This window comes from Drosophila sulfurigaster, chromosome 3, assembly GCF_023558435.1.
Source record: "Drosophila sulfurigaster albostrigata strain 15112-1811.04 chromosome 3, ASM2355843v2, whole genome shotgun sequence".
NCBI classification, from domain to species: Eukaryota; Metazoa; Arthropoda; class Insecta; order Diptera; family Drosophilidae; genus Drosophila; species Drosophila sulfurigaster.
The window spans coordinates 31,059,534-31,077,333 of record NC_084883.1 but is presented as its reverse complement, the minus strand read 5'-3'; the positions used below and the strand labels follow the sequence as shown (position 1 = coordinate 31,077,333).

Genomic DNA, 17,800 nt, shown 5'->3' with positions numbered 1-17,800 from the left:
CTACGATTTACAAAACAATAAGATTTTTGTTTAATTCTACATAAGATATTGCAATTGTAAATAAACGAATACTATCAAGTTTTATAATGTTATATACATTTTATAGGAAAAATCAGTTACGCGGCTTTTGATTGTTTGCCATACAAAATTTGTATTTCGTGAATGTTTAAACATTCCAGTAATATTATTTGACATCTATTATAGCCTATTTTCACTGCACCAAAAAATACTTGGTTCTTTTCGGTTTTTTCCGTTTAGGTCGAATGTTACATTCGCCCCTCGTAAAAAAAACCAATAAGAAAAAATCTGTTCGAAACGTAAAAGAACTGAATGGCAGTGGAAAAAGGCTATTACACTTCAAGCAACGCAATTTTGACCTTTTTCATCAGCCCTGGTATCGGTTAAGTCGGTTGTAAGTTCAAATTGAACCACAGTCGAAATCTTATATTCCTCCTTTTTGGGAACTACAATCAATAAATATAATAAATTACATTGTACATATTATTATACAAAATATTATCGTACCTGGTTTATGATGGGTGAGCAGTTTTAGGAGCTCAACCAACGGATATTCCAATAAAAGCGCCATGAAGAATGCCACAATTTGAGTGAGAACAAAGACCAACAAAACATTTCCAAACTATGAATAAAGTATGCTATTAATTGAAATGTATTTATGGCCAACGAGCTTCTTACCAAAAAGAAACTATTTACATAAACCGGATCTCGAAAATAGCCAGCTACCAGACGCAATATGAACACATGCCATATAAAAGCCTGAAAGGAAATGCGACCCAAGGGCCTAAAAATGGGCAGACAGCAAAATTCATAGGCAATCCCTGCAAGAGGTAGACAATAATTAAAATATATAAAATATATGGTATATCTGATCTTCACTTACATCCCACTTTGAAGCACATGCAACAGACAAAACCACCACATATCATAATCCAGAGATTCTTGTAGATTCCCGCATACAATGCCAGCCAAATTGAAGGTTTCTCAAAATCATGTTTGATAAAGATGAATCCCGAGAGCAGCACCAGCAACGCAGCTGGAATCAACAGCCACATGCTCAGCTGCCAGCTCCACTTTCCCCTCCAGCTGCCACCTCTGCTTGTGGAACGAAATTTCAGATAGAATTGACCACAAAGCAAGCCCATGAAATAGCCTCCAAGATTTGTATAGAACGGCGGATAGATCTCATAAAACGTCTCCGAGTTGCGAAAGTACAAATAGCGATAAGTTCTATAGAAATGTGTTTTAAAGTAGAGTGTGAAATAGATATTATATTTACTTATCTTACTCTGGCATGATGTGATAAACCGCTTCGAGTTTAAGAAAATATGTTAAGAAAGCGGGCACGCAAAATGTCATAAAGAAGAGCACAACATAAATGATTCTGGTAAGTCCGGGATGCCTATTTAAAGTATTTTTTAATTGACATATCAATTGCGTTTAATACATTAAATTTTAGCTTACTTCTTCATTATTATGATGAGTATTAGGAAGAGCTCAAAGAGCTGCATGTCTGCCCCCATATACCAAGTTTGTTGAGCACACTGCAAATAGAAGAGCACACCTGATATATCTAATAGGAATAAAGGGTCTTAAATTAAATGTATGTTTGCATTCTACTTATTCGTCTGTCTGACTATCAATTTTTATAAGCTCCCAAGACATACATTCTTTAAAAGATCGATCATTTAAAATAAGTGGGAGTATTTAAAAACATATTTTTGACATCTATTGAAAATTCGTTCAAAAAGAAATATTCTAACTTATTGATTCACTTTGAATTTGTCTCATAACTCATTAAAATTTCTAATTAGAAATTAAATAAAAATATAATTAAGTTCAAGAACCTCCATATACAAATATTAAAGGGAAGTGGAAGTATATTTTTATATCTATTTATTATACCCGCTACCCATAGGGTAGAAGGGTATTATAACTTTGTGCCGGCAGGAAATGTATGTAACAGGTAGAACGAGGCATCTCCGACCCTATAAAGTATATATATTCTTGATCAGCGTCAACAGCCGAGACGATCAAGCCATGTCCGTCTGTCTGTCTGTCCGTCTGTCCGTCTGTGTGTCTGTCCGTCCGTCCGTATGAACACCTAGATCTCAGAGACTATAAGAGATAGAGCTATAATTTTTTTTCGACAGCATTTGTTATGTTTGCACGCAGATCAAGTTTGTTTCAAATTTTGCCACGCCCACTTCCGCCCCCGCAAATGAAAAAAATCGAATAACAAGCGTAATTGTAAAGCTAGAGTTGCGAATTTTGGTATATACAATAATTACTATAGTAGTTATGATTCCTGAAAATTTAGTTGCGATCAAATAAAAATTGTGGAAGTTATTAAAGAAATACTTTTGTATGGGCAAAAACGCCTACTTACTAGGCGTCTTAGTTGCTTTGGCTAACAATCTGGTATATTGTGCCGTCTATGGTATATTTTGAATGCGGTACTATATCGATATACCAAATATACCATTTGGTATATTTTTAGTATTTTTGCAGTATAATATTTTGAGAAAAATACCGCAAAATATATTTCTTTTATTAAAAATGGGCAGCGGGTATCTCACAGTCGAGTACACTCGACTGTAGCTTTCTTACTTGTTTTTATCATAATCTAAAACGTTTTCATTTTTAAATTATGAATATTTGACTGCAAGAAATATCAATCAGCGACCTAATAAGTTTTGCCCCTCTCTATTTTAAATACTCACGCTCTCCTCCAGCAAATAGTTGTTGACAAAGAAGACATTCTTCCACCAGTTGCTCCTACAGAAAATGCGCTCCGCTTCGGTCAAGTGCCGCCAGAAGGGTCCATCGCCCAGTCGACTAAGAATCGTGGCATTACATAAGATCAACATTACCAGCGAGGGCAACATGCGAAAATATCTGGTGAAGAAAACACGAAAATAAACACCAATGCAAGTGAGCACTCCGGATTCATTGTTGATCCATTGACGTTCCGTAAAGTTCACGTAGAGCAGAAAAGAGCTCATCACAAAAAAGATTTGTATAAACGCGCTGCCATTCTGAAAGATCGAAGCCTCGAATTTGTACAGAAACTGCTCGTAGAACTCGGGATTCTGTATTTGCACAGTCATAAAGACCATTAGTGTGTGACCCAGAATCACCACAAAGACGCCAATCACACGAAAGGCATCGAAAAAACGCAGATCCTTTGAGAATTGACTACGCGAAGGCAGCACAAGGCGATAATAGTTGCGGCACAGCGAAAAGATGGTGAGAAATCCTTGCAAGGATGACTTCAGTTGCTGCTGATAGAAGAGATTGCCAAGAGCTAGTTGAGGATCAGTTTGTTGCAGCTTCAAGCGATAGTCGTAAAAGCTAGAGAAGATCGTGAGCAGCAGCACTGAAGCCAGCAGACAGTAAACAGTGATATCCAATGCATCTGGGAGGAAGATAAATTGCACAATTTGAGGGAATATTGAAAGGAAATATTTACCATGCGCCAATTGCTCATCTGCTCTTTCGCAGTACTCTATGCTGCTGCGCACTCGCAATTCAAATCTGCGATCAAAATCACGATTCAGACAGCTGTTGATAACGTGTTCATAACGTATTCGCTCATCGGCTGCTCGCTTGTGCACTTTGGCATAATAGGAGCTTAGCTGAAAGTCAGAGGAAGCATAAGTATTATTATTATTATAGGGTTTTGTTCAATACTTTTTTCGCAAAGATCATATTGGCCTTTGAGCTAATTTTGTTATATCAACTAATTTTTAATAGCCATATCTCGCATAACAACCTAAAGTAAGATTAAAACAAGTAAATGTTAAGAGACAAGAATTTAATTAGATGATAATAATTTTCTTTGTTTTCTAAGTATTTCTAGAGGTTCTGTATGTCTGTTCAGTGAGAAACTAAGGATACATATGAGAATATAACAACTAAAGTTCTCAAATTTCAAAACAATCTTATTCAGTTGTATCACACAGTTTTATATAAAATTTGGAGTTAACATTTTTATACCCGCTACCCATAGGGTAGAAGGGTATTATAACTTTGTGCCGGCAGGAAATGTATGTAACAGGTAGAAGGAGGCATCTCCGACCCTATAAAGTATATATATTCTTGATCAGCGTCAACAGCCGAAACGATATAGCCATGTCCGTCTGTCCGTCTGTGTGTCTGTGTCTCTGCGTGTCTGTGTATCTGTCCGTCCGTCCGTATGAAACACTGGATCTCAGAGACTATAAGAGATAGAGCTATAATTTTTTTTCGATAGCATTTGTTATGTTTGCACGCAGATCAAGTTTGTTTCAAATTTTTGCCACGCCCATGTCCGCCCCCGCAAATGGTATATACAATAATATCTATAGTAGTTATGATTCCTGAAAATTTGGTTGCGATCGGATAAAAATTGTGGAAGATATTAAAGAAATACTTTTGTATGGGCAAAAACGCCTACTTACTAGGGGTTTTAGTTGCTTTGGCTGACAATCTGGTACATTGTGCCGCCAATGGTATATTTTGAATGGTGTACTATATCGATATACCAAACATATCATTTGGTATATTTTTAGTATTTTCGGTATATTTTGAAAATGATACCGCAATATTTTGCCTTTACTAAAAATGGGTAGCGGGTATCTCACAGTCGAGCACACTCGACTGTAACTTTCTTACATGTTTAACCTTGAGCTCACCTCAGTGTCCACAACTTTGCCCTCGTAGAGTTGTTGTTTCTGAAATCTGCTGAGAGTGTGGAGTGCACGCTTACAGCGCTCCAAGCAGACGCCAACAAAGAGATGATCGTGTCGAAAGTGATGCTTATTATCCTGCGAGAATTGCTCGATTTGTTGCCACAGCGTGGAGCTGGCATTGGGCACAATTTCAGTGTAGACCAGGCAATAAGTGCTGTGCGCAAGGATTTGGCTTGGTGACTGCTGCAGACACAGATCATAGTCATCTAATTGGTACATAGCCGGCATTTGCTTGTACAACGTTACTGCAAATGCAGAAAATAGATCAATAAATCAAGGAGAAGAGAGTTTTTTCGTTTCTACCTACAGTTAAATTGCGTATACGTAACGTTGGTACTTCCATATTGAAGTTGCAGCAGCGCGACAAAACCGAAAAGCACATTCAACCGCATCTTGACTTGCGTTTTAAGATAAACTGATGCTAAGCTTTAGATTGCGATCAGTTTTACACATTATTAAATTGTAAAATTGCGTGCATGCATGCAGCGCTTCAATGATTTAGTAAATGCATTTCGATAAGGTCATGACAAATCAATCAGTGTTTATAACGTATATATACAATACAAAATATATTTACTCTGAAAATACGGCAGCAATAAAAGTTTTAAATTTAAACAATGAAAAAAGCATCTTTAAGTTTCAATAACGTATTTTCAATTTAAACTTTACAGCTGCTAAATGAGATTTAACAGCAGCATAACAGAGCACTGCTGTTATTGGCATTAGCATGTTAACCGTTTTGGTATTTAAATACGTATACGTTGCTGTAATCGATTCGCTCGATAACAGTGCTGACGATTATCGTTAAGGCGCCATATTTGTTTAATTTGAAAATAATGCCAGTTTATTTGTGTGCCGAGAGTACAGTTATGTATTTAGTTCTTTTATGTATGTTGATAAAAAAAATTAAAAATTTTCGACGTGCTTTACATTCTAATCAATATCTATTTCATCCAATCGTCCACGAACTCGATTCTTGCGTTTGTGCTTTTTGGTGGGCGGCGGCAGAAAACTCTCGAGAAACTCGATGGTGCTCAAAATGGTGTCCGAACTGACATTGCCAATGTAGTTCTTGTCGAAGTAAACAACAGGCACGGGAGCTTCCGTGGACACCAATTTGTCGCAGTCGCAGCGCTGAATTTGCTTCTGGGCATCCAAAGTTTCCACCTCAACCGTGGTGTCATTTGATTTATCTAGGAAAGAAATTAAATGAATGCAAAGTGAATGTGAGTTAATGTTTAACTTACCGAAGAGTGGTCTAAAGCATTCCTTGACTTGAATCCACTTGGTGCAAAATTGCTTAATGAAACTGTCATTTTGATGAAAGAAATTTCTGGCTGCGCTATTCACACGCGTTTTCATAAATCCCGGCACATAAGGCCACTTGCCCTTGGCGGCATAAAAAGCAAATTATATCTGTAATGATAGAGAGATTAAAAATAAGGATACTATGAATATGCTTTACACTCACAAGGCACATGGAAAATATGCAGAAAAGTGCGTTGATGCTCCAGGCTGGAGATCAAATGAATGCCACTGGATCGCTTTGGGTTGCCTTGCTTTCTGACCAAGAGACTGGCTGCCCTCGGTGGAATCCTTTGAAAAGGCGTCTCCTCAACACGCACTCTGCTCAGATACGCTTCGCTCATGGTGAGCAGAAATGCGAGCACGAATAAAGGAATAATCCAGAGTATTATTTTCCGTGCCAATTCCATGGTCAACCTAATGCTTGACGCTCTCAACTGCAACTGCAACTGTGCGCAGGATAATGTTCCCGCAGGATAAAAACAGGACTCGCCATTATCGATTTTAATTGTTGACACAAATCAACGACACGGGCTTTGCATGCGCTAACCTCATTTGTCAGGCAAATAAACAAATGTCGGGCATTCGGGAAAGGTCGCTGAACTTTAAACCAAATATCAATTAAATAAGCACAAATGACAAATGACACGTACTCGTGCCCTGCTTCATATCATCGCATCACAATTCGATTGCAATGCGATCGACTTAACTCAACTCAACTCAACTCGACGCGAATCATTTGAATAACCAAGCAGTTGTTGGCGCCACGCTGCAAACCTTAATAAATATGCATAACTTGTGGCTAATAAAGTCGTAATGTGGTTAAGTAAATGTGAACAACAATTACTATTATAAGCTAACTACATAGCAACCACATTCTCAATACTCTATTATGACAAGCAATTCAGTTTGCTTACGGATTGTGTTTATATTAGAAAAATAAATACAAATAAAGTTAAAGTCGAGCGCTGCTGTGAAATATAATTTATGTTTATTAAGTTTACTTAGTTGAACGTCACTCGGTTGAATATTTATTTATCTTTGTTTTTATAAATATATTTTTAATTTTATAATATCACTAAATGTGTTTTTAGTATGTGTTGTATACGCAATAATCTCGTGTTAAATGAATAAAAACAAACCAAAGAAACTCTACTCAAATTGATGATGTCTAGTTTTCGAAGGTCTTTTTTCCATTTTATTTAATTTCTTGGAAATTAATTTTTATCATTGTAACTATTAAAATGCAATATGCTAAAGACTTTAACTACTTAAAACAAAAATTTAATCAAATCGAAAGAACATTCGGTTATATATTTATTTAATTTGCTTCTTTTTATACATATATTTTTAATTTTGTAATAACAACAAAATGTATTTTGTTTATTTAAATATTATATGTACAATTCTTGTGTTGCATTTGCGCCGTTAGCAATAAAAAAGCCTAAAATTTATCATCTGCAAATGTTTTATTTATTATTATTTATGTTTTTTTAAATTTATTTTTGCTAGTGACTTTTTCTTAGCTCTTTTATCTCAGATAAAAATATAATCAAATCAAATCAAATAAACAATTAGTCGAATAATTTTATCACAAAAAATTTTTAATTGATTAATTTTAATTGATCTAATATTAAATTTTCGCCGCTTACGAAATAATATATTATATTATGTTAAATTTATATTAATTACTACTGTTTATTTAATTTACTAGATTGAATTAAAATTTCATGTTCATTTGTTTTTATTTGTATTTATTTTTTTTTAAATTATAATCAATATTAATTTTGGTAAAATACATAAATTTTCTTATTATTGATAATATTTATCGAAAGAACATTTGAACTTCGGCTTTACAACTTCTGTTTCGATCTTTTATTTCCTCTTCCTCAACTGTCCGCAATCCACACTATCAATGGGCAGTGGCTGGTATCTGGTCCACATGACGTATACGCGATTATAGTTGTTTATATGCTAATCGGACCGTTTAGCAGCTAATAAACCCTCGCGCCCCCTTTGACACGCCTCCTTTTGAATAAAATCATTGAAGAATATGATGAAAAAAAGTGAAGCGCGTGCAGGCGCCAAGAAAGAAAGTCAGTCAAGTCAGCTGTTCAGAGATCAGGTATTAGGTACATATATCAGCGATATCAAGTATCAAGTCTATATATATACTATATATATAAATAGAGATATCTGTATGAGCATGTGTAGCAGTAAATGCTAATGAATGTTAATCAAGCACAAGACCATTAATATGTGACGATTGAAAGGGAAAAAAACTCTGATTCAAACAACGATTCAAATATCTGTCGTCAGTTCTATATATACTATATATATAGTAGACGAAGTAGCTTTGCAATTGTAGACAACATATGTTTTATTGCAGTTCCCAAGGTGTTCACGTGTTGCGATTTGTAAGTTCGCCAAACAGTTATAATTAAACTGGCACAGTTAAAAGCGACACACGCGCGGCTAATTGAAATTGTTATGGAAATGAGTCGAAGATTGTGGCGCAAGTGAGTCTAGACTGAACTGAAGCGATTGAATAATAAATAATCTTAAAGCAACACGTGTGAATTTTGTACGTTTATTAAGCATTTTTTGGATCCTTTGTTTCGCCTAATATATGACTCCATAATTTGGCATTTCTGGTGCGAAACTCTTGGGAAACATTCACCTCAAAACCTTCATCAGAATTCTCAAAGCTCTGATAATCACAAATGCCATTGGGTCGTGACTTTAGCACTGTCTGCGAGCAAGGCGCTAATGTCTCTGCATTCCGTGGTTTACTGAAAGATAATAAGAATATATAAAATATATAATTTAATAATAGTTATTTCTAAACTCACCCCGTCTTGGCAAAATGCACAAAGTAGTCCACAAATGAGGCCACAACTTTCGCTTCTGTCGAGTTGCGTTCAAAGTCGGGGAAGAGCATCGGACTGCGAAACAGATAAATCAGATCATCGCAGTGCACAACGCCGTATTTCTTGGTCACATTCGCACTTGTGTAGATCGAAGCATAGCTATAAGGACCCAGATAGTTGAAGCTGTACATGTACAGTGGACGCTCGCTAACGTCGACGCTGCGCATGTGCGCATTGTACAGCGGCTGCTTGAAGCCGCGATCTGAGATGAGCTGCAAGTAATAAAATAAATTTTTGTTATGTATTATGGATTAAATTAAAATATATAAACTAAAATTATAAAAAATGAAGTTGTGGAAATAAAATTCTGATTCGCATAAATACAATTCATTAAACAAAATTGTGCAAATAAGAAAAGAGAAATAAAATTGCAATACGAAATTGGCAACTCAAATACAACTGTGTATACTAAAAATACAGCTCTAATTTATTTTGGAGTAAACCTAAAATTTAAAATTGCTTGAAATATTGCTTGAAATAATATTTTTGTTTAAATTATTATTTAATTATAAAAATGAATTCCATTGAATTTCCAGATTAAAATCAAAAAGTAAAGTACATTATTTTTATATTTTAAATCGAAAAATAGAAATTATATTAAAAATTCGATTGAACGAATGGGGGAATGAATGTTTTATTATTATTATGTCGATTGAAAGGTAAAATATGCTTTTTATTTCTAAAGGTATTTTTGAATACGATTTGCTAATTTTTGTATTTCAAATTAAGTTTAAGTTAGCTGTCATAATATTACGAAACTATTCATAACAACTATATCAACTATAGCCCTATCGATCTTTGAGATATAGTTCTTCATAAAAGCAGGCAGACAGTCAGACAGAAATGATCAATCCCACATTATGTCCCCCACTTATCTAGTACTCACATCTAGGAATCCCTGCACTGTGCTCTCATTGACCTCGTGCTTGTTCTCAAAGTATTCCTCGAGTATCAGCTGCATCGACTTCTCAAGCTGCTCTTGGCTAAAATCGGGTGGGAATTCCATCAGTTCCTGCAGCAATTCATCGAAACGAGAGTTGAAATCCTCCCTCAAAGTCACATTCTCCATAATGTTGACCACACGCACTGCACCCTCTTGAGGCACTGTGCCCAGCAGCCAAGGCACCGCCTCGTAACTGCCTTCGGCCAGCAAATCTTTGGGATGTCTGCTAAGAAAAGCGTCCGGATGACTGGGTTCAACTACAGGTCGATAGTTGGTCATGTGATCCACATCCCAGAACTTTAATCCATCGCCCGCATTCAGCAGCGTGTTGACATCGACAGCACGCAAAGCTCTGGCCAATTTGGCTGTACTCAGCTGTTGGGCGTCTTTTACCTGACACAGCTCAGCTGTAAGACGCGCCTGCTCCAACGCATTATCAACTATGGCAAAGGGCACATTTGCTGTGCCGCTCATGCTGATGACGTGCTGGAACAAACCCTTCGACTTGGGGCTCAACATGTGCATGTGAGTGGAGAGTCCGCCGGCACTTTGCCCGAAGATGGTCACGCGACGTGGATCGCCGCCAAAGGCTTTGATGTTACGCTGCACCCAGCGCAGTGCCAGCTGCTGATCCTTGAGGCCAAAGTTGCCTGGTATAATTGCATCTTCCGTGGACAAAAAGCCTTAAGAGAATGGAAGATTAAAGTCACTAATTTCAACTGTTAGTTAGTCAACTTATCTCCGACTTACCTAAAGCACCCAATCGATAAGCCATTGTGACCAAGATGACCTCTTCAGTGTCCATAAAGTACTCGGGTCCTGTGATAGCAGGACCAGCAGAGCCGCTAAAGAAACCGCCGCCATGTATGTAAACCATCACTGGCAAATTTTGTTGCAAGCGATTCTATAAGCAGAGAACTGTTGAGTGGGATAAATGAAGAGTTGATCATGGTATAAAACACACCTCTGGTCTGTAGACATTGAGATAGAGACAATCCTCTTCACCATAGATGAGGGGTGTAGGCATCAGATAGTTCTTCTGTATGCAGTCCGCTTTAGCCGAAGTAGCATTGTAAATGCCCTGCAATTTGGGCATCACTTTGGGATTCTAAATAAGTAGAAGAAAAATGCAGTTGAGCTGAGGAATATTTGGAATTTAAATACTAATTAAACTAGTTATGCCAATTACATGGATACAAGTAAGTGGATGGTTTAACTGGAATATCGACACAACTTTAAATACAATTTCTTAAGTTTATTATTTCCGATTACGAGAGGAATTTTTTTAAAGTTCTAATCTGAATTTGCTCTTTTTGTGTCTTAAATGGTCACTTAAATTTCAATAGTCATATTGATTTCCAACAATGTTAGTGAGATGATTTTCGAACTCTATTTCTTTAATTTGCCAAACGTTGAATTCATCAGTTTATCTCAAAAGTCGTGGTTTGGTTTCTCCATTACCTTTCTAAGAATTTAACTTTTTTATACAGACTTCATATTAATTTCTAGTTCTAATTTCTAATTTCGTTAAAGAATCTCGATAGAAATTTAATGTGCTAAGAATAAGAAGACTCACAAGTGTTGCCTAAAAATTTGACAGCTCTAGTCTGCGAGATCTATAGTATAAGCTTAAACGAGCGGTCAGACGGACAGACAGACTGTCAAAACCATAAAATCTTGACGAACTTTATGCATGCACTGATATTATTTCGTCGATGAATTATCTGGAATAACTTAAGGTTATTCTAATTATCTTGATGATTATAATTGAATTGTAATTTCTATAATTGGTTCCTCAATTTCATCTTTGAAAAGTTTGATTTTCTTTTATGTTACTAAAATTTAAATTTATTTTAATAGTTATCCAATTAACTCTTAGCAGTTCTGATTAGTTCTTGACTCATGAAATTTAGTTGCTCTAGCTCTGATAGTCTCCAAGATCTAAGGGCTTAAACTAGTGGACAGACAGGCAGACAGATCGTTTAAGCTACGTAATCTCAATACTTACACTGAATCTCAACTCTCCAATGGGCGGCAGAGCGTAAGGAATGCCGAGGAAGGCCTCAAAGCGTTTGCTCTGATAACCAGGCATGTGGACGCCCATCAAGCAACCCAAGTTTGTGCCGCAGACAACCAAAGACTTCTCGTTGGAGGCCAGGTTCGAGGCAGAGACAAGCGTCAGCAGCATTGGCAGCATCATCAACGACATTAGCATTGACAGCGACAGCGGCAAAAGTAAAGCATTCCCCGTATGAATCATGACTGATGGCTTTGTCTACCGAAAAAGAAATCAAAGTCAATAATAGCCGCCATTAATTATGCATAACTCATTTATTTATATTCATTCACCCAAAAAAGCTTCTTTTACCGATGATGTCAACGTCGTTTTGTTGATTTTGAAATTTGAAACCACATTAAATAAATTCCCACGACAAAAGACGCGATGATCAAATTGGAGTTGAAGCTGAACTCCGCTTCCCCCTCTCATTGATAGTTCGATCAAAAGGATATCGATTGATTTGATTTTGTTTTGATTACTCACTTTGATTCGTTTAATTGCTGAACCACGTTTAATTCACTTGTCTAACTGGAGGGTGAGCCCCTGACACGACAGCGAACGAAATGTATCTGACGGGTTTGTAACCAAAGCGTTCGCTTTTATTCAATGAAAAAACAAACACAACACAAATACTTATAAATAAATAAGAAGAAAAACTTTGCTGCTGCTCTGGTTGTTATTCTTGTTGTTGTTGTTGTTGTCACGCTTTGGAGCAACGCTTGGAAATGTGTTGATCTACAGTTAATTGTGCTCAAAGGTTTGTACTCGTTTTGCAATTTATTCAAACACACACGGCCCACACGGCGTATACGCGATGCGATCGTTTCGATTTCGTTCGACCGACTACAGAACTATCTGTCGCATGCCTTTGCTTTTATCCTGTTCCCCACCAAACACTCACAACACACACACACAATTGACAACAGAAAACTCCATATATATCTACACTTATATAATGTTAAATTTATATATTCTCGTTCCCATTTCTGTCGCTGTTTCCTGCTCGTTTCCCAGGCCGTGTTTGTGCTTGTTTGCTTGTGTTTCTTTCTTTTGTGATCTGCTTTCGCTTCTCAGATAAGAACTGCTTGGTTGCGGGGGACTAAGAGGCGGCATTACGGGTGGGCCTTTTCACTTACTATACATATCATTATAGAAACTTCAATAAAGTTTACTTTCATACTGAAAGTATTCCTACAACAACGAGCATTAAAATATATTCGAAAGGCTTTTTCAAAAAATAACTTCATATGTTATTATGAGAATATAATTTATATTTAATATTTTCAATAATAATTTCAATAACATATATTTGGTAAACTACTTTAAATTATTATGTACTAAATATGAGTTAAAAAAATAAAAGTTGAAATATCTCAAGTCAAAACATGATCAGCAATGAGGCAAGTTTTTCCAATTTACTAAAAGTATTATTTTTTTCGCTTTAGATTATCCAAATTTTTTAAATCTCTGTTTTATAATATATAACAAATATTGTTTAGAAAAAATTTATATTTTTTAAGAAAACATCTTCATAAAAATATTAACAAAGGTCCCATAATATTTTTAAATTTTGTATTATAATATCTAAACATAAATTATTGATTTAATCAATGTTAAAATACTAATAATATTCTCAGTGATTTTTGAGAATATATTAAAACTAATAAGATTTCAATTGTTTCTATTTGGATATGCACTTGTCAATGTTTTGCAAATGATTGTTCAATTTATAGATATACTTTATATACCATAAAAAACACACCTATAGGTTGCTTTTTTCTTGTCATATAATTTCTAATAATTACTTTATTGTTGAGTAAATAAAAAGATAATATTTATATTTGTATGTTATATTGATTTTTGTATTTTGATCAATTCAAAAGTGCAATAACCTAATAATAAATGTGTACTTCACTCTGCAGTTGCTCTACTTGAATGATCAGCAGTGTGCTTACATATATATATATTACAACTTACATTGCATTACATTATTACAGCTTACTTTCCATATGGAAATGCAAGTTGACCTTCGTCTGGAAGTGCGAGCAAATTCGAGTGCAAAATAGGTCAACGCAGCAACGGAACAATCGCTGCGGCAGCTTCACATATCAATTTATTCACCAGTGAGGAATCTGAGCGAGGGCGAGTGGGGGGAGAGTGGGAGGAAGGCACGTGTATTATCTGGTTATTATAAACTGGTCAAGTAATGCCTTACTATGTATGGCTGCGTATTTATTTTAGTAACTGTGCAACAGATAAAAAATGCTTTCATTCTTTGTTGTACATTTCACTTGATTCGAAAGTAGTTAGCGAAGATAATACTATACTTATAATTATATACATATACCTTCAACTTATTTTCATTGAAAAAATCATAAACTGAAAAAAATTAAAAAGAAAGGGCTAGGTCCTCTTATATCTCTGGATTAGCCCTACATTTAGAGCTAAAATAGATTTTTGGAACCTTTTCTGTTTTACGATAAAATATATAAAAATATATAAGTTAGTCAATTTTGTATTTTTTTGTTCCATTTTTTGTATTTTTGCTATTATTTTAAAATATAAAAATAAATTCATAATCACTCTTACCTTTAATTACCTTTACCTTGCTAATCAATAGCTACATGACTCATCTTTATTCAAAATAAAAAAATTGTTTCGGTATATGTTTTTTCAGTTTAAATATATATTTATTTTATATATACATAGTTATAGTTTGTTTACACTTTGTTGATAATTTAGTTAATATCCCTCTTTATCAATTCTGCACTTACCAGTTTACATTTAATCTTTAATTGATTGCACACTTGCAATTAATTTATTTATATATACCACGATTATTTTATTTCTAACTGTGTAATCTTTATTCGATAATCGAGTACCAATTAATGGGATATTTATGAGCTAACACCTTCCGGCAAACAACTACAGCTGAATATATTATTTAATCGATGTGCCTACAAACATTCTTATCTAATTATTATTATTTATATATGCGCATTAATTAAACATTGAAAAAAGTTTGCTTGTTAAGACAAATATGTATTTAATTCAATCTAATGAAATCACTTTAAAAATAGTCGTATACTTGTTATAGGCGTATACGTAATTTTCTTATAAACTGTGTTTAGATAAAAATAAAACACAAATCTTGATAGAAAATAAAATTATACTGGGAATAGCTACGCTCTAGAGTAAATACAAACTATTAGTTTGATTAAATGAATATATGAAACAGTTTAAATACAATATAATTTATTACGTATACGTAATAAAGTATTCCTTTATTCCTCTAGCATGACAATTTTCGAAGAGTATACACTAGCTGCCAACTCAAAATTTTCAGCTTAATGAAATTCACACTATTCTTGCTAGACTTTTAAGAGCTGCCTGTCTATAAATAAAGTTTCTTCCAGAGCGAAAGTCCACGCAGATCCATTGAACTCTCGATTGACTCTCGATAAACTCCATTCTGGTCGCCAAAACGCAAATAGTTGCAAATTTTATCGGCTGTAAAGTCCTCAGCTTTGCAGGGCGGCAAATCGGTGGAATTGTAGAATACCCTAGAATATTTTAAATATATTGTAAGGTCGATTGTTTGGTTTAACTCATATAACGTACCCAGTTTTAGCGAACTCAACCAGCAGCATTGTCAGTCGATTAATGGCCAACTCGTCAGCAGAATCTTCGGGATAGTTGGGCAATAAGCCTGGCATGCGTATCGTATGCAGTGCATCATCCATGTGCACTGGTCCAAGCTCACGTGGAATAATTTCCTTGCTGTAGGCGCGGGAGAAGGAAATATTACTCAAGCTATGAAACTCGAAGCGATAGATGGAAAGCGATTCCTTTGCATATTTTACATAACTCTCTGCACTCGCATAGAGTGGATACAGAAAAGTAAAGTCCCCAAACAAATTCGAGAGTGGAATCATCGTTTGTTCATTGAGTTCCAACTGCTCCACATCGTATAGCTTGAGCAGAGCCAACAAAGTTTCCTCAGTTGTTTCATCTGGTAAATAAAGAGCTACGCTCATCAACTCGAGGAACCTCGAATTGAAAACTTTCAGCAGTTCTGGAGTGGTGAGCATGTTCAACAGAAACATGGAACCTTCACCGGCACGGGATGAACTGCCCAGCAGCCAGGGCACTTCGTGTATGCGACCAGCGAGGTGAGACACTGACAACGCTTCGTTGAAGAAGGATTCGGGTGTTGCATCCTGTTCGATAACAATTCCATAGTCAATGAGCGGCACATTGTCCCAAACCTTCATGGCATCGCCAGCTAGCAGCAAATCCATGGCATCAACGCCACGCAGAGATTCAACCAGTTCTTTGGAGTTCAGACTGCCAGCCTGTGCAACTCCTGCACTCTCCGCTAGCTTACGCACCTGATTCAGCGGATCCTTGACATGCAGGATGTTCGTTAAGGCGGTGCCGCTTAAGGACATGGCCCGATGAAAGAGACCTGTTAAGAAAGTGAGGGAAGAAAAGAGGAAAAAGAAAATTAAGGGAAAAAAAGAGAAGCAGAAGTATAATAAAATCACAAAATAAATAAGAAGACTTGTTTGTATAAGAATGCGGCGGAGAACAAGAAAAAATGCTAGAGGAGAATTTGTTGATCGGATAATGTGGAAAAGTAGTAAAAAGTTTAGAAGAAGTAATAGAAAGATTAGAAACAGGATAACGAAGCGGGCAGAGAACAAGAACTAATGTTGAATAAGAAACTTTTGGTCGGCACAAGAAGCTTTAGTAGAAAATTGGGAACATCATTGAGGGAAAAATTGTAAGACATTAGAAATTAGAGTTTAGTTTAGAAACAGTATTATTAAAGTAGGACTTTTGAATTAGAATTTCACTAAAAGAAATTAATACTAATATATGTGTATATAAACAGAGCTAAAGAGTTCAAAATGGAAGTAATATTGAAATAACACATTGAATGTAAGAAGATAATAAAGCACAATCGTAGGTGAACAATAGATCAATAACTTACCTTTTGAATTGGGACTGAGCATGTGGTAGTGGGCTGACATGCCGCCAGCACTGTGGCCAAAGATGGTCACCAGCTTTGGATCTCCGCCAAAGGAGGCAATATTCTGTTGCACCCACTGCAAAGCCAAGCGCTGATCCTTGAGGCCAAAGTTACCAGACATGTGACTATCACCTGTGCCTAGAAAACCTACAAAACTAACCTCATTAGAAAGCTAAAAAGAATATAGACTGCTTCTTCCTTCCATACCGAATGCACCCAGTCGATAGTTGATGGTCACCAGAATAACTTGCTGCGTATCCATGAGATACTCGGGGCCAACAGAAAGCGGATCTGAAGAGCCGCAATAGAAGCCACCCGAGTGTATGTAAAACATGACAGGCAGAGGTTGATGATCGGGAGGAACAACAGGTCTATAGACGTTCAAGTAGAGACAATCCTCTTCACCGAAGATGGGTCTTCCCAAGATGAAGTAACATTTTTGCAGGCAGCTGTTGTGAGGTTTGCTGGCATCCAGAGTTCCTTGCCACGCAGTGGCAGCCACAGGATTCTACAAGGAATCAGCAATCAGTTAAGCAGTGAAGAAAATTCCTTGACTGCACCTTAAATCGCATTTCGCCGATGGGAGGCTGTGCAAAAGGTATGCCCATAAAAGCCTCAAAGGCAGCTCCTTTATATCCTGGCATCGTGGTGCCCTTCAAGCATCCCAACTCCTCGAGGCACACATCCAACTCCGCATGGACAACAAGCGCCAGGTAGAGAACACTACAGACAAGTGTCCACATGATTAATACTTCAATTGATTCTCAACAATTGCAG

General features: G+C 36.1%; 3 protein-coding genes across 3 annotated transcripts; all 3 read right to left on the bottom strand.

Annotated features, from left to right (window-relative positions):
- Positions 1–305: 305 nt before the first annotated feature.
- LOC133844957 (nose resistant to fluoxetine protein 6) lies at positions 306–4,979 on the bottom strand. Its single transcript, XM_062279251.1, has 9 exons — positions 4,695–4,979; positions 3,491–3,656; positions 2,742–3,436; positions 1,483–1,562; positions 1,307–1,420; positions 902–1,248; positions 697–839; positions 526–640; positions 306–464 (listed from the first exon to the last, which is right to left on the bottom strand). The coding sequence occupies exons 1-9, from the start codon at positions 4,977–4,979 to the stop codon at positions 358–360; spliced, it is 2,052 nt and encodes a 683-aa protein (XP_062135235.1). The 3' UTR covers positions 306–357.
- A 593-nt stretch (positions 4,980–5,572) lies between these two features.
- Positions 5,573–6,799, bottom strand: LOC133844958 (uncharacterized). The gene is given in 4 exon segments (XM_062279252.1): positions 5,573–5,944; positions 5,999–6,155; positions 6,157–6,167; positions 6,223–6,799. Coding segments are annotated over 4 exon segments (672 nt in total). The 5' UTR covers positions 6,467–6,799; the 3' UTR covers positions 5,573–5,684.
- A 1,833-nt stretch (positions 6,800–8,632) lies between these two features.
- LOC133840012 (uncharacterized) lies at positions 8,633–17,781 on the bottom strand. Its single transcript, XM_062271664.1, has 11 exons — positions 17,584–17,781; positions 17,231–17,531; positions 16,985–17,170; positions 15,610–16,456; positions 15,389–15,551; positions 11,938–12,204; positions 10,894–11,037; positions 10,680–10,833; positions 9,873–10,612; positions 8,909–9,198; positions 8,633–8,848 (listed from the first exon to the last, which is right to left on the bottom strand). The coding sequence occupies exons 1-11, from the start codon at positions 17,764–17,766 to the stop codon at positions 8,650–8,652; spliced, it is 3,474 nt and encodes a 1,157-aa protein (XP_062127648.1). The 5' UTR covers positions 17,767–17,781; the 3' UTR covers positions 8,633–8,649.
- Positions 17,782–17,800: the final 19 nt, after the last annotated feature.